At 41.4% G+C, this 24,600-nt stretch overlaps 1 protein-coding gene across 1 annotated transcript in view; it reads right to left on the minus strand.

Annotated features, from left to right (window-relative positions):
• Positions 1–15,477: 15,477 nt before the first annotated feature.
• The window catches only part of MYRFL (myelin regulatory factor like), a 46,110-nt gene continuing 36,987 nt past the window's right edge, over positions 15,478–24,600 (minus strand). The window contains exons 21-25 of the mRNA XM_026865151.1: positions 22,589–22,676; positions 21,023–21,097; positions 18,801–18,909; positions 16,136–16,210; positions 15,478–16,042 (exon numbers count right to left, since the gene is read on the minus strand). Coding sequence (XP_026720952.1) covers positions 15,956–16,042; positions 16,136–16,210; positions 18,801–18,909; positions 21,023–21,097; positions 22,589–22,676 — 434 coding nt within the window. The 3' untranslated portion in view covers positions 15,478–15,955. The remainder of the gene's footprint in view (positions 16,043–16,135; positions 16,211–18,800; positions 18,910–21,022; positions 21,098–22,588; positions 22,677–24,600) is intronic.

Raw genomic sequence — 24,600 nt, forward strand, 5'->3', positions numbered from 1 at the left:
GAGAGAGACAAAACTGACTTTCAAATCACGCAGCAGTGTCATCTGTATTAATCAATTCAATATAAGAATATCAAAGAGAGGTTTCCATAAGTTAATATTTTTGACAGGGCATTCTGAGAGGCTCGAGGAAGTAGAAAGTACTTTTACACTGTCAGAACAAAAGTATCAGGCAAAACCAGGTATCAAAAAGCCTCTAACACTGAATAGTTTCCCTTAGTGTAGTCTGTTTTGACCATCATGTTTTAATTTCACACAGCTGTTAGGTGAACACTATCTTACTCGTATGCTCTAGCACCATCTAGCTTGTGCCTCAGGTAACTAGCTCTGTTACTTTCTCCTCAAGTAGGCAAATCTTTAATCCTGTCATTTCCTTTAAGTATGACTGTCTGTACTTTGGTTATTTTAGTTACTTTGACATTACAATCCAAATGAAAGTAAAAATAGAGAGTACAAAGCAGCCTCACAGGTTGAAGAGGCTCCTTCACAGAGCAATTCCTTCAGCTGAATCCTTCTCCATCTGTTGGTTTCTCTGTTCCCCCTTTTCTGGGCTTGAATCCTGCCAAAGATACATATACATGTTAAATACATATAAAGTTTACATTTCAAATTTTGTTTGCTTAAATAAGGTTTATTAGAGGAACTCATTAAGAAAAGCAGCAAATACTGGGACAAAATAACACAATACCAATTCTTGTTCCAAAGGAAAAAGCACCAAACAATATGAAAACCAGAGAAGAGTTGCTGCTCATCAAAGGCAAGGCTAATGGTCAGTACTGGGAATGGGTTGGCTCATGGAGGATTGAGGTGGCACCTGGTGGCCTTTGTGCCCCACAGAAACCACCTTGCTGCACCCTCTGGCTCTCTATCTTGCAGCTGCAACCAGCAGCCAGGGCTCAGATACAGGCAAGGCAGGTGAGAAGAAAAACCCTCAGTGAACCACTCAGCAGTGTGAGAGCTGATGTTTAATCTGGATCACCCAGCAAATTATACAACGCAAATCCATTCAATATTTCAGTTGACATAAATACTCTTGCCCAGATTCCCAAAAGTGAAATTCATAGTCAGGACAAATATCTGCGGGTATGCATACTGTAATAAAAACCACCATTACCCTGTGGCAGATGTCAGGAGACGTCTCCTGAGGAGTCAAGAAGGCTGTTTCCCTTTTCCTGATACTTCACACAAATGCCAGGAGATGTTTTGTGAGATGTGGGGGGGTTCTCCAGTCATGCCTCTGCAGGGCGCATCAGCAATACTTGTGGAGACCTCACATTTTGGGGTGGGCTTCTAGTTGGCTTGCCCACTTCTTTGTGAAAAGCACCACGTAAATGAACTCGCACTCATACAACACTGTCTTATATTGCAACACCAAGTAGTGGAGGAAGCCAAGTTAATGAGTCAAATTATCCTTCTCCAGGTCACTAACAGACACAGATGAATGACAGCACCTTGATCTTGGGATGCCCACTGCAGAGCTCCAGGAACCACATCACCTGCTCACAATGGCCATTGCGTATTTATCGCACATGGAACAGCAACAGGCTTTCTGTCTGAGTGGTTTAGTTAGGTCCACTGGAACAACTAAAGAAGAAAGAAAAAAAGCAAGGCTCCAGGATGAAGTACAGCGCACACTTTGTTTGCAACACATTGCACCAGCTCTGTTACACAAATGGTGACATGTGGCACACTCCCTGCAAATGCAAGCATGGAAAGAGGGGAACATTTGCTCCAGAGACATAAAAAGGTGGACATCTAAGCCACATGTGGAGCGCCATGTGGACCAAAGCATCTTAGCATGATGTAGCATACAGTAGAAGCAAATTCATACAGTTCTTGCTCCATACTGGCTATTTTCCTGCATTTGTTGCCAAACCCACAAGCTTATCTATTGAAAAGAAAGGATTCCAGGATATGCTGAATGAGACATTTTAAAAACAAAATCTGACATGGCTATACTGAAGCAGAGCAATGCACTAACCCTGTGTCCTGGGAGTCTCCAGTGCCTGGGGAGGGAGGTCTGTTAGCACTGTTAAAGTAGATGTGGGAAATGTGCTTCTCAGCACATTTTGAAATGTAAGGTCTTCCCAGAGGGGAGGTAGTAATTGAAGAGAGAACTGCACAAGAGCCTCTGGAGGGAGTATCAAAATCTAGCTGGGAATGGACCTGGAGAAGAATATTGACACGTCTGAATAAAACCTGTAGGAAGAGGAAGCAAAGACAAGACACACAGGTGTGAGGATTTTATAGCTCCACAATCCACAGAAATGCAGTAATTCCAAGATGAATCATAAGGGAAATGACCTTGGCTCTCTCTTCCCATCTTGTGTAGAGCTTGTGCTCCCAGACACTCCAGGCAACAGTGGCCACTTTTCCTCCCTGCCCAGAAGATGAGCCAATGACTCCACAGTCAAGGGAGAACTTCACTTCTGAGATGAGCACATTTTTGTACTAGCCTTTTTGGAGAAACATACATTTAATCCCACAGTCAGTGAGATTTTAGCCAACATAAAACTCACACCATCAGCATGACGCCTGCTGTTTTGAGAAACATTATCAGACTACAAAGCTCCTTGTGAGCCTACGTGAGCCAGCTCTTCACCACTTACTGAAAGGCAGGCACACAGCAGAGCTTATGAAGAGCAGTGAGGAGACGTCCGTGAGAGAGCAAAGGTTAGCCGTTGGCTTGGAGACTGTTCTGCAATTTGGAAGATGCAGTTTCTGCTTCTTGCTCTGCTAGGGCCCCCTTGGGTAACCTCGGGTATAGTAGTCTCAGCCTCTGCTGTCCCTAGCTCAGCTTGACAATTTATCACCTAGTCCCCACTTCATGGACATCTGAGCTCCCTGTCAGTCTAACTGCCATTGATGTATTGATATTTTAGGGCACATCACCACCAGTACTGGTTTGCCCTAGACATAATTCTACTCAGGGCTGAACCACCTTCATATTCTGGGTACCTCTCCACAACCACTGTGAGTGAAAACTTCCAACTGCCTCAAAAGTGTAAATAACTACACCCTTTGTTGGCAAGTATAACGTATTTCTTTAAGCAAATATTATGTTGCTTTTCTCTTTAATGTGGTGCATAGGTGAAGGTGCATAACCCATTTATTTCAGGTTTGAAGCTGTTTAGTTCATCAGAGGCAAGAGTTCAAACATAAAAATTCAATTCTTGATCTAATGCTTAAATTTAAAAGATTCGTATTAAGGTTCCACAAACGTCCTTGGCTTTCACAAGGCAATCAAGCTCAGCAAATAACTTCTGGAAACTGCCCAAGCTGGGAAAATATGCAACCCAGGTTAGGCACAGTTGAAATGAGTGGACTCATAAGCAGCAGCAACTGAGCAAAGCTGCACTGTTTTCTACGGATTTTGCTAAACTGTGGACATTATACAATTTATCGATGGTGACAGTACCTCTCACAGATTGCTTGAACTACAGGTCATCATGAAAATGCACCAGGTAGCACCGAGGTGATGACACCACCACTTCACCAGAGCTTTGGGACACCAGAGTCAGGAACAGCTCTCTTCTGTACACAAGGCAGACGATGAGGCTTGCAGACCAATAGTGTGTAATGTCACTGGGGTAGGTCACATTGAACTAGCACTCATGTTATCTCCCTCCTGAACGACAGCAGACAGACCCTAAGGCTACAGTGTCTGCAACACTGGCTCTGGCACTCCTGGGGATCAGTTTCAGCTCCTTCACCGCAAAGGAATTTGCCAAAAAGGAGCTGGGGCAGGCATTGATTTGGGGATTGTTCCCATTTTTACTGTGTTGAACCTTTGGGGAGGAAATTGACTGGTTTGTTTTTCTGTCAGAAGCTTCATTACTAAATTAGCTGGCAAGTTATGAAGTGGTGATGCCACAAACACAACGCAACTTAGGGAGCCTGGTCACAAGCAGGTGTATCTAGACACCAAGCAAAACCTATCCTGTCTAAGGTGCAGAATAGCTTTACGTGTTTATGAGAAAAGCCCTTAAGGCTGTCAGTCAGGAGCTTTCAACTTAATTTTGCAAGCATGGTAAGTCTCCATGATCTGAGTCTTTTTCATACAAGGTGGTGAAAAATACAGGAACCAGGCTCAGCAGGGACAGTGCCCTTCAGAGCAATTTAGAGATCCCTGGCTCAGCGTGAAGCCAGGGCAAACCATTTTCAGAAACCACATTTTTCTGCCTGCAGGTTACGATACACTCACAGAGGCAGAAAACTCATTACCGGCCCTAATCTAAAGCCTGTCCTTCCTGATTTGGTGTCTGCACGACACGACCACACCAGCGTGTTCCTGCACAGGGGCCGGGTCCCTTGCAGTGTTCCCAACCCTGGGCAGGGAGCTCACGGGGCGCGCAGCCAGAGCACGTGCGCAGTGACAGACAGCTCGTCTAACGATGGCGTTTGGCAACGCGACGTGATTTCACAGAGGATTCTCCATCTGTCACTATGTTCTGCGGCAGAGCCTGACCTCACTAGCACTAAGGAAGCCCCAGCAGATTAACATTTAATGATGCTTTCTGTTTCAGCCCTTGTAATTTTTCATCTTTCAGAGGGCAGACATAGAATAGAGAGAAAGTCATATATTATGTACAGCATATGAGTCGTCTTCTTGCAACCACCTCCTTTAATATGCTTGACTTTGACAGGTTCAGAATTTTTCTTCTTTCTGCACTGAAAAAAAAAATCTCTACATATATTTTACTCCAGAAACTGACCATCAGCTGCTTCTTGTATACACAGACCGGTTTTGTTTTGATTTGTGTAATCATGATACTCAATTCTGTTTAAATAAGTAAACACAGCAGGTATGGTTCTCAGTAGCTGTCTGAAGAGAAGCAAGGAAACTAAACCTCGCCAAGACAACAGATTGAGTGAAATCTTTCAGGTCACTGTTGTCTTGAAAAACACATTTAACCACATAACTTAATGCAAAAAGAAATCCTTAAGGGACAGTAAAGTGAAACAGAAATGCAGAGTTTTCATTCTTTTTGTTAAGCAGTTCTGTTCATTTTTGTATTTTGTGCTTGTGAAGCATTCAGTTTGTGCCCCATGCTGAGGACAAAGCTCTCAGAGGTCTGCTCTCCACAAGGCCTCCTTTCTTTGTCCAGGAGAAAGGACCACCAGTGCTACATAGAACACCAGCTGAAGTCAGTCAGACCATACACAAGCACGAAAGCACATTGAAGAAACAGTTTCTACAGTATGAAAGCTCATTAAAATATATATTTGGTGGTGTGGCTGAGCCTCTGATCATTTAGGTTAGTATTTATGGGAAACTGAACTGGAAGAGGGATTTGCATGAGAAAGCACAGGGACAGAAGTGATGGCCCAAAAGGAGGGAGAAACACAAAAGCCAGCAGAGAGATCCCAAGCTGCTGAAGGTTTCGGTAAGATAAGGGCATAAATTTTGAATTTGACATGTTATTTACCAAGAGAAAAGGCAAAAAACTGAACCTTAAAGCAAGTAGATCATGAAGGAAAGTGATAAGACATGCCAAGAGGGTAATTTGAGCTGCTTTGGCTATGATGCTGTAACAGGGAGCAAGATGGGAACACAGGAGACTACAGGGGAAGAGCACTGACTGAATGCTGCTACCAGCCAGTTCTGCAGCTGGAGCCCAGCTGCTGTGTGCATGGTACTAAAGAAAATGCCTGAGATGGCAAAAGTCCAGTGAAAGCAAGAACCATGGAGTCATGAGGAGAAAAACAAGGCAATTAACCTGCCCCACCCAGTAGCCTTTTGGGGTTTGGTTTTTTTAAGTAGTGCCCATGAGCATTCAGTAGCCAGCTGAGCAATGCTCACCAGCACCCTATCAGCAATAAGGTTATCACAGCAAGCTGCTAGCGCAAGTTTCTATGCCTGAAGAAATCAGAGCTTCAAAAACTATTACCAATGCCTGGAAAACTGTCAAATCAGGAAGAGGGCGGACTTTTTTCAGCCAAGACCCTCCAAAGTAAGAAAAAGGAATTGTTTTCTGAAGATGAAAAATGCAAAATCATAAGGTTGCAGCAGACTCCAAACCAGCCTAGAAACTGAGAAATGTGACTTCAAGGTGAAGTCTGCTTAAGGTACCCATGAGACAATGGAGAATGAACAGCTCCAAAAGACTAATTCCCAAATAGTCAGAGCTTGTGTTCAACAGTTCAAGTCATAGAGAGCTAGCTCATAGGAAACTTTCTTCTTGGTGTCATGCAAGGCCATGCTTTTAATGCTGCAGGTATTTCACATCTTCATGGCCCATCTCTGTCCTACCCTGCTGTAGGACAGAAACCCCTGCAATGGTGAGACACACATGAGCTGGGGTTTATTATTCCTCAGAGAGAAAAATTTCTAGAAAATTCTGGGGCCCTGACTCTTCAACCTGAAAATATTACATCACCTTGCTAAAGCTCAAAGCAGGTAGCAATGGCACAGAATTCAAAACGAACTTGCTGAGGGTGCACTCAATCCCACTGTCCATGTCTCCAACAAAGATGTTAAACAGCACTGGTCCCAATACCAGCCCCTGAGGAACACCACTTATCACTGCTCACCACTCGGACATCGAGTTGTTGACCCCAACTCTCTGAGTGCAACCATCCAGCCAATTCCTTATCCACCAAGTGGTCCATCTGTCAAATCCATGTCTCTCCAATTTAGGGACAAGGATGTCGTGTGGGACAGTGTCAAATGCTTTGCACAAGTCCAGGTAGATGATGTCAGTTGCTCTTCCTTTATCCACCAACACTGGAATCCCATCACAGAAGCCCACCAAATTTGTCAGGCACAATTTGCCCTCAGTGAAGCCATGTTGGCTGTCACCAATCACCTCCTTATTCTCCATGTGCCCTAGTGTAGTTTCCAGAAGGATCCACTCCATGATCTTGCCAGGCACAGAGATGAGAATGACTGGTCTGTAGGTCCCTGGGTTTTCGTTTTTTCCCTTTTTAAAAATGGGGGTTAGATTTCCTCTTTTCCTGTCAGCAGGAGCTTCACCAGACCACCACAACTTGTTAAATACGATGGATAGTGGCTTAGTCACTTCATCTGCTGGTTCCCTCAGGACATGTGGATGCATCTCATCAGGTCCCATGGACTTGTGCACCTTCAGATCCCTTAGATGGTCTCAAACCTGATCTTCTCCTACAGTGAGCAGTTCTTCATTGTCCCAGTTCCTGTCTTTGCCTTCTGCATCTTGGGCATTGTTGCTGGAGACCCTGCCAGTAAAGACTGAGGCAAAAAAGTCACTGAGTACCTCAGCCTTCTCCATATCCCAGGTAACCAATTCTCCCGTTTCTTTCCAGAGAGGGTGTTTGTAGTTAAGTGCATCTATGGAAACAAAAGACTAAAGCCTAGACCAAACCAGACTCCCTGTTGCAAAATCCTCAGGTATTAGTATGCATTATTTATAAGGATCCTTCATAATTTTGTGCTCTCTCTACCTCAAATGTATGCACTGACACAGTTCACAACAGCAACATACAGTAGGGAAGGGAAGAATGCAGCAAAGACCCGTAGGCAGATCTCTCTACCTATGTAACGTTTTCACTGAGTACCATCCTTAAGCATAGGATTTTGGTCAAAGAATAGTGACATAACTACAGGATATAACTGCTTTAACCATTCCTAGATGCAAAGATATCCAAACCCCTCAGCAAGAATATCTGCAGTCTTAATTAACCTTGTGAGAAATCAGGAAAAGATAGATTGTGCTTAGTTACTGCCTCATTTTGTTAACGAGAGATAATTGAAAAACACATGTTAAAGTGATTGCCTAATTATCACCTCAAATTAGTTTAAAAAAAAATAAATTCATCATGATCAAATAGTTATTTACAAAAGAACAACAACACACAGAGCACATTACTTGTTTGACATGAATCACATCCACTCTGGCCAAACAGCTTTTGTGCAAGGAGATTTGCAGAGCAAGGAAGATTCAAGCTGGGCCCCAGCAACTTTGGACTAATTTGGGGAATCAAGAGTAGCCTTCTGGCTGCTCCATCACCTTCCATTTGAGAACCTCTGATGCCTGGATCTGTACTCCCCCTTTCAGCAATACCCTGACCCCCTCTGTTCTACCTCTGCCATCAAGATAAAGGCATTGAGGGTCCACACAAAGAGCCTGCACGACTCTATGCCTCCAAAAGGCAGGGTTGGGTCTATTGAAAACAAAATTCCTCTGTCATCCCCATCCCCTAATGACATTCTCTTAATCTAGGTTTTTAGTGAGGAAATGTGTCAGCCAAATGCATAATGAATTATTTGTAAGTAATTTAACCTGAAGAGCTTTGTTCCAAACACATGTAAGGCTCTGCAGATATAACAAAGTGTTCAGGACATAACTTATATTATGAATCAGCAATATGCTTTAGGCAGAAATCTCAATTTGTACATACTGCATTCCGGCCCAGCAGATTTCCTTCCTGATAGACCATGACCACTTCCTAATTCTAGGGCAAAACCATGAAGATTAATAAAAAACAGAAAGAGGATTTTAATCAACACAGCCAGCTGGTCTGTGGTTTGGATTATGTTGTGGAAGGGAAAGTGTAACATTAAGATTGAATGAAAATGCAAAGCGCTGATTACCCCGCAGAGTATCTTTAGCAGCTAAATTCACATGAAACTCAAATTTGCAAATCCTGTGCTTATATTACTGCATGTAGGCAATTGTGATATATTTAACATCAACTAGAAATTAAAATATCGATCTTTAAAATAATGACTTTTGTTTTAAATCCTGTTCATAAAAGTCACTTCCCTTTCTAACCATTACTAAGAAGGTGACCTATTTTAAATCTCATCCTTTAAAAGTATTGCAACTAGTTCCTTTTTTGGAGGGAGTAAGGTAGGACACAGGACTGCTGGAAAGCAACTAGTGAGGGAAGAGGAAAGGGAGCCTGCTCAAAGCCCAGGAGCAGAAAGATGAAGTCTTTTCCAGTAGAGAGGCATGCAAAGGATGGGAGCTGTGGTCTGCAGGGGAAGAGCTCTGGATGCCTGCCTGGGAGAAGGTGTCTTCCCCGGGATACGCACCCAAAGAGGCGGCAGAGGTTGCAGCCTGGCTGCTGCTCCTGGCCAGCAGATGTAGGCTGCTGCCAGCTGCTGCGGGGTGGAGGGAGAAGTGGGGAAACAAGCTGGCTGGACCCAGGCCAAGGAGCAACAAAAGGCTTGTGTGCCATCGCCACACCACCCTGCCCCGCCGATGGCCCAGCCTGCAGAGTGCCATAGCAACCAGGGTTAAAATTGGGTCAGGGTTGACAGTGTGAAACCTGTTATTTTGACTATATGGCCTGGGCTTGCGCTGAAAATGTTTGTTCATGTGCTATTTTGATGGAAAACATGCTATTTGAGGAATCTGGAGGGGGGAAAGGAGACTATATTTATGAGGCTGTCAGTGCCCGAAGTGCTGTAAGTGCATGAATTTGTCTGTTTTTTAACCTACCCTGGACCTGACAAGACACACCAGGGCTAACCAAAGTGCCTTAACATGTCTCGAACTCACTACTGGTGTAGTTGTGGTCAGTAAGTCCCACCACCTAAGTCCCGCTGGGGACCACTGAGGTGGGGCCAGGCGGGTCCCTGAGCCCAGCCAGGCTGCCGGTGCCTGCTACCAAGATGCAACTGCTGCTCAGCACTCCCTGAAGATTAGCAGGAGGGGAAACAAGTCAGTGGACAAAATATATGTAATTGAGGACTGGGACATGCTTGTGCCTTGGCCTTTCCTTAGAAAGCCCTGTTCTTTCAGACAAATGATTTTGAGAGTGTGGGACACAGACAGAAGATGCCACTCCAGGTATATTTGGTGGTTTGCAGATGTTAATTAAAATTACTCATTCGGTAGTGAGCAAACACATCCATATATTACAAAAATTTAACTAATACTATGCATGCATAAGAGCAAGGGAGGGGGTGTGGAAATGTAACAGTGAAAACTATTTAATCTAATTACTTGATAACCATTGTCCAGGAAAAAAATATTCATGCTTTTTCCAGCGAAACATTTTTATAGCCTAATGGGGATTTTGAGTTAACATGCCAAGATCAAAGCATTCAAAATGAAATGCTAAAGCTAGACCTATACTCCTCACTGGGCCTGATTTTTCAGAAGTGCTGATTAGTCCCAAACATATATAAAATCCTGACACATATGAGCATCTCAGTGTGCTTAATACATTTACCCTCACAACACTGCCCCACTTCCAGTTCGTCTTCCCCTTCAGGAAGTTTTATTAGTGAGCAATGGAGTCATGAAGGCTTCGTCAGTGGTCCCAGGTCTACAGAGGAGTGAGACTGAATCCCAGCCTCCTTGTGTCAAAGATGTTATTCAAAGCTCTGGATCTACAATCTCAAACTTCCCAAGCATTCTGTTTCAAAAAGCACCATCTCCTCTAAGAAATCTGAGAGCCATCACTTAAGATTCTTTTGTCTGGAATGAACTAAATCCTGGCTTTAAACAGAACATCAAATTTCCAAGCTGATATGGTCAACCTCCCTGCTCTGCTTACTAATAATTTTAAATGTGTTGACCAATTACAATCAAATTGGATAGAGGCTCAGCCATATTATGTTTCTGCGAGATTCAAGAAAATCTGAAGTAAAGAAGAGAAAAAGACACAAACTGGTGCCCACACAAAAACCCAAACAATAACAATATTTCCAAAGGCAGGTAGGAATCCCCTGTGTGAGGGAGCAGACAGCTTTCCCTGTCAGTATGAGAACAGTTCAAATCAGAGCTAATCCTGCCTTTTGCCTTGTCCAATAGGTAGGGAATGTGGGAGGAAGCAAACATCATGTGGTAGAGAGATCCATGGAAGCCAGCAGAGCAGCTGGAATTTTTGCAGTGGCAGACTGTCAGTGATACAGGACACAGATCTGCAAACACTGTTTCTTTGTCGCACAGTTTAGGTGGGACATTAAGTAGAAATATTCCAAGATTAAGGTAAGATCAGCAAATGATTCCTATAATGAGTTTCTACCAGTTGTGTTCAATCCTTTTAAGTGTATTATAATGTCATACATAAAAGCCATGTCTTCATGTAAAGCAACATATCATATAGTAGTCTTAAAGCACTGCAACTAGTTTATAAACTATGATTAATTTTCTGTGAAACTTGAAAATAGTTTCTATACTTACAATGAACAGATTTACTTTAAACATACTCTAGCACTCAGATCAACAAAGAGTAAACCTGATGTAAATCAGGTTTTCATTATGCAGCTGGATTGACTCACGTTCTATGCAATGGATTTGTAATTTAAGCAGTGCCTCCCAAGTGACCAACTTCTTGCACTGCAAGCAGAATTTAACCCACTAGCAACTCTTAATGAGAGTATTTTTCTGACTCTAGAAAGTAAGCTATGATCTTAGAAAAATACAGAAGCAGGACTTGATGGAAAGCTCACCTCCAGGCCTCCTTTCAGACCTGTGCTGTGCAGGATGCCAGACTCAGATTTGGGATTGCTAGTTTCTCACGGTAGGCTCACACCATCCCACCAGGTCAATACAAATAGCTTCCTCACTAGCTACCAGGTCTCTTCTGAAAGAGTCAACTGAACAGAGCTGCAGCCAGCAAGGAAAATGCCCCTTTGTTCACAGCTGTCTACAACTTCACCCGGGGTTCTGACCAAAGGCTATCAGATATTCACCTGCTGAGTCACACCCCAGAACTACTCGTTCTGTTCTTCTGCCTCATACATGGTTTCCATGGGGTGACCATACAGGATTTTCCCTCTATAAGCTCTCTGCTTAAGTGTGCTGGGCTTTCAAGTGATCTCAGTTCCTTACTTAAAATGCTGCTGCCACCACTGGATCAAACTTACTGAAAGCAAGGCTAGGTAATTCGTGTTACAGTCAAGGAAAAATGTGAATTGCCATATCATGTTCTTGCTATGAGCAGCATGGTTTGAAGCTCAGATCAGATGGTACCAGATAGCCCTATTCTAGTTCTACCTTTGTCTCCTGCAATTTACGGCCGATTATCACTCAAACTGGGAGTTTGCTTTGCCTCAGTTCCCTCTCAAATAAATGGGAAATATTCCAGCGATGGATGTCTGGAGGTTTCTACAATTCATCCACATTGTGTTAAAAATAGGTAAATGAAGGAACTTTCTGTTCCAGGCAGAATATATATAATCAATAATTCATTATTCAAAATTTGTTTCAAATGACATTGTAATGACCACCGTTAAAAATTGTTGCAACTTTATCACTGAGCACACAGGAATACTAATAAACAACCAAGACACTTGAATGTTTTAGAACCCAGTTTTTCATTTGGAAAAGTCAATCCATACTTCCTTTAGTTGTTCAGGACAGAAAATGCTGCCAGCCATGTTTTCTCCATGATATTCTTCTATGGTAGTCCTAGTTTGATGTTGCACGAGGGAGAAGGACTGCACAAGGTAGAGAATGTCACCAGTCCAGTGGAGTCAAGATGAGATCCACCTCCCCAAACACAAGAGAGTGAGGGCTTAGCAGTAAGAATCATTCCTAGAGCTTCCATATTTCCACACCAAAATGGACCGAAATCTGGGCACGTATGTCACCCACTGTGTATCTGGTGAGGCTGTGTCACAGTCTAACTCCGGCAGACAGATAAACACCACACAGCCACTTGCTCACTCTCCCCCAGTGGGGTGGGGGAGAGACTTGAAAGTAAGAAAACTCATGAGCTGGTGTTGGGAGATAATGGACATGTGAGCAATCCTACACGTGCGCACGCCTCAGCAAGGACATGACAAGGACATAGAACAAAGAACTCAGCAAACAACTCCAGGAGATGGGTTGGGCGGAGAAAGACATTGAGTGTGGCGCTTATTATCCAATCGTGAGAAGGCTTGAAGTGCGTGGACAAAACTAACTATCCAATCATGAGGATTGTACAACATACCGTTGGCGTGCACAGGAGGAACATATAAAAGGGCTTGCTTACCTTCAATAAATTGGCATTGCTCGATCATACTGGTCGTGTGCGTGTCCATAGCTCCCGCAAGCTGGGATAAGGACAGTTTACAGGTAAAGCAAAAGCTGTGCGCACAAGCAAAGCAAAAGAAGGAATTAATTCACTCCTTCCCATCAGCAGGCAGGTGGTCAGCCATCTCCAGGAAAGCGGGGCTCCACCACGCATAATGGTTACTTACAGTATAGGATATCCCTTTGGCCAGTTGGGGTCAGCTGTCCCAGCTGTGTCCCCTCACAACTTCTTGTGCACCCCCAGCCTGCTCGCTGGCGGGGCACTCTGCCAAGCAGAAAAGGCCTTGACCCTGTGTGAGCACCCTTCAGCAGTAACTAAAACATCAGTGTGTTATCAACACTGTCTTCAGCACAAATCCAAAACATAGCCCCATACAAGCTACCCTGAAGAAAATTAACTCTATCCTAGACAAAACCAGCACAGGCTGACACTCCTTGTCTTGCTGAACACGCTGTACATGCACCGTACAGCCAGCCAGCACATGCCTGGCAAGTCAATGTATTCTGAAAACATTATACAGGGGGAAGTAGAATTAAAACATTTCCTGGGACTTCCAGGTGACCAAGCACCTGGCTGACTCTCAGACAAAAGAGTCATAATGCAAGTACAGACTGAATTATTACATCAGGTATCTTCTCTTGCACTTTTGGACCTGGCGTACATGAAATCCCAGGCAAAAAGTAAAGTTTTGCTTTCTCAACTGGACTAAACTTCTAGATGGAAAACCAGGGCATGCTCAGAGTTCTGTTACACTACTAGTATTTTCTCCTGGCCCCCTGAGCCACAAACTCATTCAGTGCTAACTCCAATATAATTAGTGTCACAAAGCAACAAAAGTCATCTAATCCCCATTTAAAATTATCAAAGCACTACTGTTAATATGTCATCCCATTTTTAAAAGTCTTTCAGCTCATTGTCATTCACAGATTTTCTCAGGAGCCTGAAGACTATTTATCACAGTTTTTTCAATGACAAGTATTTAATTTCTGCCAGTTCCTCCCTAGCATTTTCCAAGGTGGGTATTTGTTACTTTGGACATGTTAGAACACAGCCTTCGTACAGCAACTTGTCATCTTAAACTTGAATAAAATCTTGAAGAGTACCTTACTAAAAATGTATGACAGGAGTAAAGAACTAGTTGAAAATTCTTGAATGCTCAAAGTCATATGTAATAAAATCACCACAAGCTTTTTCACAAAGAAGATAGTTGCTATCCCACATGCATCTGACCCCAGACCCTAATCACAGGAAGTTTTTGGATGTCAGGAAACAACGGGGAGCTTATATTCTTCTACTGCAGTTCTCTGTGCCACTGTGTACTTCAATCCAGAACAGAACAGTGTGATGAAAATAAGGTGGGTCTAGAACTTTACAATTTTTGTACAAAATGCACATGCATTATCATCTGTGACCAGGTGACACTTCTTAGGAATTACCCTCAAGTATGGACCATAAAAAACTAAAGGTACAAACTTCTGGTGCTTTTGGATCCAGAGTTCCAAGTCCAGTTAGTCTCTGGGATATTACAGATCATGTGGTATACACCATAAATAATTCCCAGGAAAAAAAAAAACAAAAAAAACAAACCCAAAACAAATCCAAACCAATATATATTTAGATGTCAAAGTAGTGAGTCATTTAAGGCAAAAAAATCCACAGACATTGCACTTAACCCCATCTGAAGCACATACATTTAAAAAAATCAGTGAGAACGTCATCCTTAAAGGAAATCCCAAATTAGAGACAAAAGAAATGCTAAATGAAGGCACAGAAAAAAAATTAAACTATATATTGTCAGGCAATAAATATACAATTAAGACACATAGGTGTTTACAAAGACTGTGGTCAGCTCTTTTTTGGAGATTAATTTTTCTTCTTAATGTTTCCCTTTCACTGCTAAAGAAAGAATTTCATTCAGAGTAAGGTTGTTCAAATGTAACTTTTACGTTATGTATCTTGAAAAGCCTACAGTCTCTCAATTATTTTTTCTGTCTCTTCTCTGCACAACATAACCCACAACACTATTTATACTGCACTTGTTCATTACATCTGTTTTCCTTCTGTCTGAGCAAATAGTAATAATGTGAAATTTCATTTAAATAGCTTTACCTTAAAAATATATTTCCTAAATATGAACAGAAAGATTTCTCCCATGCAAGTGTGTATCCATTTGCATCTTAAAAAGTCATACAAGCAAGACATTATTCTTCTCAAATATTTATATTCTTTCATCACACTAGCACAAATCACAAACACCAAGAAAACAAATTATCTGAATTTAGGAGTAAATAGTTCATTCCTGCTGTACAGTTTTTTAAAAAAACAAGTAGCTGAAACATATCTCATTCAAACAGCAGCATCAACGTTAAATCACACAACTGTAACTATAATGATGGTACTGCTTTCTGAAATAGAAATACCTAAACAGACCATGGAATTGACCTGTTGTTCCCTAATTTACAGCAGTTATTTTAGAGAGCATTTTCACAACGCTCTGTTTCTCTCTCAAAGGTTTGTTTGGTTTTGGTTTTGTTAGCAAAAAAAAAAAAAAATTTATATATAAATAAAGGGCAGCAGATACTAAGGGAAGGTATATGCCTTTAGGACGGAAGCAGGTCTCCTGACTGCAAATAACATTTTATTATCTTACCATCTTCTGAGGACTGGAGTGTATCCCAGCTCAGCAGAGCTCCTACCCATTTGTTCTCATCTGCTATACATACAATACCATAACTTCACTATGATCAGTGGGATTATTTTAGTTACACATCATATACTTAATTGCCTCATGTTCTTTTCGAAACAGTTCCTGGAAATGCAAAGCTACAGTTGTCAAAGTCTTTATTCTCCTTTTCATTAATTTAAAAGTGAAACAAACAAGAAAGTGCCATACAATTCAGCAAGAGGTTTAAAAAAAATATCCAGGGCCATTCACAAGTCTCTTTTGCATATCAAGGGCTTCTTCATATTTTCCCCAAAGAACAGAATGATCAGCAACATTTTAGTTACACTGCCGATAAAAATAGAAGTAGTAATCAGTAAAAAACATTCCAGCAAAATAAGGATCTGTCGAGCATCCTGCAAAACCCTGTAGAAGAAAAATAAAGGAGATTCATAGAAGATCTTCTCTCGGTTCAGAAGTTATTTGTCTTTTGCTGGGTTGCCATTTGAAAAAGCTTACCGGTGCAGCTACACGGAAATAGTATGCGCTGTCATACAATTTAGCTACAGGGAGAGTCCAAATATGCTGACGTCCCTAGATGATAAATGAGAGAGAGAGAGATTAGATAACCTTATTTCACATTAAACTGGAGAGAAGGATAGGCTCTGGAAACATTTCATAGACAAATGCAGTGCAAAGTAATTTATGATAACAAGACTTGATAGCTATAGTCTTTAGTATTTAAAGACAAAGTGCTGACTTTAAAACCCGAAGATGTGGGTTTGCTCTGATCAGCTCTTGCCCAGGAGCTGACAGACACCTGGCTCTCAGCAACACTCAGCTCTGAATAGCTGAACTCCCTCTCCAGTTTTCCAAGCAAATCCCACAATAAATAGGGATTGCTCCTGATGTGCCAGGTGGTCTGAGAGCTTTAAGGTGTAATAGTAGCAGCAAATGGCAATTTTGCCAATTTTGAAACACCAACTTTAGTAGTCTCAGAAGGCAGTGAATGTTCCTCTAAATTCTAAAGATATGGGTAGTGTCTTCACCCAGTATTTCAAAAAAGATGCAGGCAAGATTTCATACTATTTTTGATTGCAGTGTCCTGCCATGTACAAATGAAATAGTATATTTTTCATCTGAAATGTTTATGCTACACTGAATAAAATAAAATTAAATCCTCATCTCTTTTTAACCTAATGATCCATGGTAACTTTTATTTCATCAGTTTCTAGTGTCTCACTCCTTCATCTTTCCCTCTTTCCTTCACTTTCTGACACATTCTCTCTGTTGGAGATGATATGTTCACATGATACAACTTAGGTGAGACTGCTGAGACCAACTGATTGCTGTCCTGCCATTTGGTAGGGAATAGGCCTTCCAGTCCCTAGGAAAATCCTCTTGAAAAAAACTTCTTCAACTAGGCAGCATTTCTATTCTGTGTCACATCAAACCTGAATGCTCACTGCTGCTAGAGGCTAGTTAGCTTTAGCTTTCTGATGTGGATTTCAGGTTGACACAGGAAATCTCTTTGACCAGTTTTGGCAATAAGCTCCAAGGATATTTCTGCATTGTGAAACTGTCTGGTCTGACTTAATTTCAATTCTGTTGGAATTACAGCAGACAGGTCAAAACTTGGACAATTTTGGCTTTCTGACAGCTTTGCAGCAGTTGCAGAGAAGCCTGAAACTTTTTGCAAAGACATTTGAAAAGTTGATCAGAAAGTCAGTTTAAGGGTGGGGGCTATCCCAACTGCTCTAATTTGACAAAGCACCAAAAAAAGTAATTTAAAATCAATTAAGAATGTATTATGTATGGCACCATAGATCAGAAATGTAAAATAAGAGTCTGAAATTACTTCCAACTTCAGGAAGCTTTCTCCTACAATATGTTCAGAAATGCTACTATCCTTGCTTCTGCCTTTCCTACTGTTTTAGCCAGAATAAACATTTCCAAGCAATGCAGACAAATTGAGGCCTTGAAAGAGTCTTATATTTCCACATAATTTCAAGTGAGTTTAAGGCCCTCATCAATTTACTGGAGATGATCAAAAGTTTGCAAGATCTGGTCTCTAAATATTTTCTTACTGGGAAAAGGTAACATGTTTTAACAGCTTTTATTCTCATTGAGGCAATCCAGATAACAACACATGAACAACTCTTGCTTTTACAATGAACCCTCCCTAGAGAGATTTACTGGTAAACTCCTGCTCGCACAGAAAAAAAAAAAAACCAACCAAAAACCCAACTACCATTGTTTCCAGTGAATTCAAGACTTAAAAACTTGAATTCACTACCCACAGGACAATACTGGAAACAGTAGAGCAGATGAGAGTTTGGAGAACTGTCTCCTAAGGCCCCAGGTCCTATTTTTAAAGTATCTCTGGAGATTTATAGAGTTATAGTGGTAAGTTAGGCTGAAGTAGACTCAAAACTGTCCTCGTAGAGTGTCACTAGATAGATTTTTATAAAATTCAGCAGAAAACTGACTCCTACAAAAAAGTTGTGTCTCATTATGGTCATGCCAAAGCCAGCTATGACTGACAGATTCAGTACCATTTGTATTTCTACTACCTCAATCAAGATCAGAATTTTGCAGCCATTACTTTTATACGTCAGGTTTTAATGGACTATTTATTTTCTTTCAAGTGCCCATAAATACACCATGAACAAGGCCAAGGAGACTAGCTGGCATGAGCTACCCTCCTTTCCACACTCTGGAGCTGAAGATCTTCATGGTCTCTTTTATCTCTTTATTCGTTCCTTACAAACAGTGGTCTATAAGGCTAATCAGCAGAACTAGGTATTACAAGTTTTTCCCACCCTCCATATGTCCCTCTGCTCCAGAATGCATCCACATAATGTTGCTTGAATCAAGAGCATCATTCAAGGCATTGTGACCACTTACTTATGAGACTGATGCTTTTATGAAAAGCAAACAGAGCTAGTAGAAGGGAACACAATGCTGGAGAGCAAGGGTACCGAAAATCACAAATTATATCAGCGTTGTATGGCTTCAACCACCAAAACTATCAGAAAAATAAACACTTTTTTCCTACATAAAGCTCAATTTTATTTTCAGTTTTGCATAGTTCCTTTAATGTGAGAGTGGAAAAAAGAGTCATGCTCTGAGCAGTTTATAAAAATGATTCCCACAAGCTAGAGTATTGCTGCAAAAATCTTACCTGTGTAGTTTCTAGGAAATCCTTCCTAGTGCTTTGGCTTGAAGAAAAATGGGAGCAATAATTTCCAAATGTGACTTTGCAGAGAAATACAATTAATGGTTCCGTGGTACTTCAAGAAATAGAGAAAAACAAGGATTTATCCAATTGCTCTTAAATAGGAGAATAACACATATAAATAAAAAATACATACAAAGCAAACAAATGCGAAGAATTGAATTGTAGAGAAATAAAACAGAGGAGATTACTTCACTGGTTGATATGAAGGAGATTGACCTAAGCCACCAACCTCTAATCTTGTCCCATTCCTTCTCACGAATGGAGGCTGTTTTGCATCTGGAAGTCTGGGTGATCTTTACAGTTGTTAAGATAAATCTAGAAATGTACACTAAACTTCCTCAAGCCTCAAGCGTGTTCATACCAGAAGCTATGATAAATATGGCTTTTTATAGTAATTAATAGTCATGACATGCCTGAGTCGAATGACTTACAATCATGCATAGGCATAATATATCTGTGCCAGAGGGTACCTGGGCATCTAAACACAACATCAGTTTAATGGAAGACAAACCCATAATAAGCCTTAAAACAGGGACCTATATAAATAACTCTCATTTGCCACTGTACATATGTAAATATATCATTAAAAAGAAGTAAAAATATCCCAGACTTCATCTGGGAAAGCAATGGTAAACAGAATTTAATTCAAAATTCTTCAACAGCAAGGACCTTGTGGTCATATCTCCTCCAAACTATCTCTAGAGAGAGTTTCCAGCACTTCCTAGCTTACCAGATGGCTTTTTTGGGAAGAATATAAACAAACAAAAATGCCTTGGATATCCAAAGGAACTCAAATATGGCAATGACTAGCAGAAAAACTAAAAGCAGAAGGTGGGGAAAAGGTGACATGTAAATTTACAGTTTATGCTGTGAGGAACAACAGAGTACACCCCAACAAAATGTGCTTTCACAACATTAACAAGGTATTATAAGAAACATCAGTTTTAAAGCATATAATTCATATATGGCAGATTCTCTGTCCTAGACAGGCTGTTAGTAGTGTGTATTAGATTAATTTGATGTTATACAGCAGGCATAAAGGTTTTCCAAATTTCGGAAGTATTTACAGTATCTTACAGTATTTGGACACAGTGGTAATACAAATATGTTTGGACTTTGTTAAGTGTTTTGATTTTTAAAATTTTGTGGCTTTGTTTAGTTAAAGTACATAGAAAAGGTATATATTGAAAATCCCCCTCCCTGCAAATGACAAACCAATATCCAAAATAACTGCAGTAACTGCTTCAGTGAAACTCTGAGTATGATGTATTAATCCCTACATGAAAGGGCTGTATTGTAAGATTGTAATGGCATACACTCAAAACACAATTCAGTGGCTGTAGAAAACAAGTAGGCACTTCAGGAGTACTGTTATATTTCCTCTTATATGAAAAAGGCAGATGTTTACAAGGATAACATTCAAGATCAAAATACTGGACCTAAAGACCATTCATAACTTCACATAGTCCTTTCTTGGAGAAATTGGAGTCATGAAGTGTCATCAAGCACAGGGTTTGGCAGCTGTTCTGGCTATCGCTGGCCTTTCTCAGAGAAAAACCCCAAAAGAAAGGACTTGTTACTTCTGTGGAACACAATGGAGCTAGGCTTTTATCTGAGGAGCAAATATCTGCTGAAAGGAATAAGTCTGCTGCTTATTCCTGCTGTAAGTCACAATTTTATGCATTACCAGAGGTTCCTGCACAAGAATCCCCTTTTACAGGGCTTGCCACAACAGTCCAAAAAAAGCTTTCTCTAGAGTTATATATATATATATCTAGAGTTATATATATATGTTCCTAATAATATTTCTCCACAGAAAAAAAAAAAAATTAAAAAAAAAAAAATCCATAGGTCAAAGGCCACAATCCTGCTAATATATGCACACATGTCTGCTCAAACGATTATTAGACCAAACCTTAAGACTACTAGATTTTAGTATATGCATCAATGAGTGAAACTGTCATTGCGCTGAGAGTGGGACTGGGCCTATGCAACAGCAAAGGATCTACCCAAAGGTCCACATTAAGAACTTAGTTGTGCATAGATTTGTCCCCACTCCTCTGAATAGTGACAAATTTATGTCACAGTAGAAATCTGGCAAGAATTACTACCCAAAAAATGAACCACTGTTATATTACATATGTATCATCTCTAATTGTACTTACTTTATTTCCAGTGAGATTTTTACATCCATGGGTGTGTATTTGTTAACAGGAATAACATAGCTATAATTTCCAGACCTGAAAAAGTTGGCATTAATACACAAAGGATTTCAAGATAGACAATAACCTTGCAAAAACATGGAAATTGCATTTAAATTTTAAAAGAAAAAAATATGAAAAGTAGAAGAAACTCCTGTGTGCTAGAGGAAACAGCCTGAGCCAGCCAAGTAGCCATGCCACATTAACAGTATTTTATTCCACCATAATTGTCGAATCATAGAATGGTTTGGGTTGGAAGGGACCTTAAAGACCATCTAGTTCCACCCCCCCTGCCATGGGCAGGGACACCTTCCACTAGACCAGGTTTCTCAAAGCCCCGTCCAACCTGGCCTTGAACACTGCCAGGGAGGGGGCAGCCACAGCTTCTCTGGGCAACCTGTGCCAGTGCCTCACCACCCTCACAGCAAAGAATTTCTTCCTTAGATCTAATATAAATCTGCCTTCTTTCAGTTTAAAATCGTCATCCCTCATGCTATCACTATAATCCCTGATAAAGAGTCCCTCCGCATCTTTCCTGTCGGCCCCCTTTAAGTACTGGAAGGCCGCTATAAGGTCTCCCTGGAGCCTTCTCCTCTCCAGGCTGCACAACTGCAACTCTCTCAGCCTGTCCTCATAAGGGAGGTGCTCCAGTCCCCTGATCATCTTCGTGGCCTCCTCGGGACCCACTTGAGCAGGTCTGTGTCCTTCTTATGTTGGGGACCCAGAGCTGAACACAGTACTCCAGGTGGGGTCTCACAGGAGTAGAGTAGAAGGGGAGAATCCCCGCCCTCACCCTGCTGGCCCCACTTGTCTTGATGCAGCCCAGGATACAGTTGGATTTCTGGCCTGCAAGCGCACATTGCTGGCTCACAGTCAGTTTTCCATCCACTAATACTCCCAAGTCCTTCTCCACAGGGCTGCTCTCAACCCATTCATCACCTAGCCTGTATTGGTGCTTGGGATTGCTTTGTCCCATGTGCAGGACCTTGCACTTAGCTTTGTTGAACTTCACAATGTTTGCAGGGGCCTACCCCTCAAGCCTGTCCAGGTCCCTCTGGATGGCATCCCTGCCCTCCAGCATATCAACACAGCTCAATGTCATCGGCAAACTTGCTGAGGGTGCACTCAATCCCACTGTCCATGTCTCCAACAAAGATGTTAAACAGCACTGGTCCCATTACCAACCCCCGAGGAACACCACTTATCACTGCTCACCACTTGGACATTGAGTTGTTGACCCCAACTCTCTGAGTGCAACCATCCAGCCAATTCCTTATCCACCAAGTGGTCCATCTGTCAAATCCATGTCTCTCCAATTTAGGGACAAGGATGTTGTGCGGGACAGTGACAGATGCTTTGCACAAGTCCAGGTAGATGATGTCAGTTGCTCTTCCCTTATTCACCTATGCTGTAACCCCATCATAGAATGCCACCAAATTTGTCAGGCATGATTTGCCATTAATGAAGCCATGTTGGCTGCCACCCATCACCTCCTTAATATAATAAAGCATAATAAAACAATTTACCTACCTGCACTGTAGATTTTTACTACAATAGCGATTGTCAATGCTTTGCTGGGTTTCCAAAATCTGTATGGAACTGATTGTGGTATCAATCCCTAAAAATATTAAGAATAATTTTTTATCATTGATTATTTCAGATATCTTAGATAAGAGCATTAAAAAATTGCAGTTAATACAGTGGCATCTACTCCCTTGCTTGCCACTACAGGAGTTGCTGCAGGTCTAAATTAGGACTCAGTAAAAAGCCTCTGGTTGATTACCTTCATTCTACCATTACAGGAGAGATAAGATTCTTGTTTGATTTACAAGGACAAATATCCTGGGCACCTAATATTGTAACACCTTCTTTTGGGCAGACATTGAAGGCTATTTTGATGGCAGTCCAAGTAGAATACAAATGTGTCAATATTCATTTTAATGTACTAGAAGCCATGTTCATGCAAGTAACCATTAATTTGAAAAACATTATCTTGCTGAGAGAAATAATTTGGAATGCAACAAAATTTGTTTTTGATCCTAATGAATATTATAATTTCTTCATAAAATGTTGCCTTGAACTTGCAAGAACTTAAGTGAGTTTTGTAACATTCTACATATACAGTGAAGAGTATAGCCATGACAGCATGGCTACTACCCTAGGCAGATTAACCGTGCAGAGTTAGGTGGGAAAAAACAGTGTGCTAACACAGCAGCACAGCTTCTGCTTTCACAGTTGGCCTAGGAATCACTGCACTGAGCTGCATCTTGAAAACTTTATTTCTTCTGGATGTATCTACAGTATCCAATCAGTGCAGGTCCATAGTTAGGACCTGCAGCATCTCAGACCGCTAAACCAGCCCACTTCACTTTGAACTGTGGAGGCCCTCAAACAGAAGGGGCTGAACAGGTTTAATCACCCTGAGTGGACCTAGACTCACATTGCGAAAGGTTGGGGGAAGGCCCGGGTTTGGAGGGAGTGTGTGAGCTATCAGCAGACAGCCAGACTCCAGCTGTTGCCTACAGAATCAAGCTGCTGATATTTTAAGTCTTGCAATGTGGTTGAGAGAGCACAGGGAAGATCTGGTTCAGCAGGCCCAAGCCTGCTCTTCACATCGCAATTTGAACACTGGTTTTGTGTTTCTGTTCCTCTGTTCTACAGCAACAGTTCCCTACTTTGCAGAGAAACTTGACGATTATTAGCTGACCTGTGCTCTGATTATAAAACATCTGTGTGGTAGTACATACTTAACCTTCAGCATGGAAATATCCCCATGTATGCTTAAGTGACAGAGGGGAATTGAGCATGTTCCTCTCAAAGAAGTAGCACAGAAGCACATTCCCCAGCATCTGTTTCCAACATGTATCACAGTAATGCCAGACTTTCATGAGGTGTGCAGCCATGTAAAAAAAAAATTCAGAAGGGGAATGATTTTTCCCAGATCATCCCACTGGGGCATACTCAGGCAAAAAGCAGAACTTGTGTTCTACCCTTCACATGGTACCAATCTGCTTTAAATGCATCTCAGTTTAGAGATGTTTTATTATCCAACTATTGCCTAATCTTTAATTGAATAGTTATAAAAAAACAAGCCTTAAAACGGAGCATCCACATAAACAGAAAGATAAGGCATAATCCTGCTCATAGTGAATGAATGCCAGAGCATGCCGTTACAACATATGTAACTAGCAGATACTCATCTTCACAGAAAAGAATGAGTATTTTCAGCCCAGACTGGCTCTGACAGCAGCGCACACCGTGAAATCAAGCCAAAAGTCTCATGTTGAAGAAATTCATCTCCACTGACATGGGCAGTGTCAGGCTCTTAAGGTAGACATGGCCCCTTCCAGCAGCTGACGTTTTTAATTCGTTACGTCAGTTGAGCCAAACCCCACACATTTCCTTTACACTGTATCATGCATTTCCTGCACACAAAACCTACACAGAAATCCTTAAGCATTTTGTTGTATAAGGGTTAGCAGTGTTGAGCACCTTAGAAGATTTTAGCCCCTGTCAAAGTAAATGTCACTTGTCATTGCATC

Source organism: Athene cunicularia (assembly GCF_003259725.1).
Source record: "Athene cunicularia isolate RWA chromosome 1 unlocalized genomic scaffold, athCun1 chr1_part2, whole genome shotgun sequence".
NCBI classification, from domain to species: domain Eukaryota; kingdom Metazoa; phylum Chordata; class Aves; order Strigiformes; family Strigidae; genus Athene; species Athene cunicularia.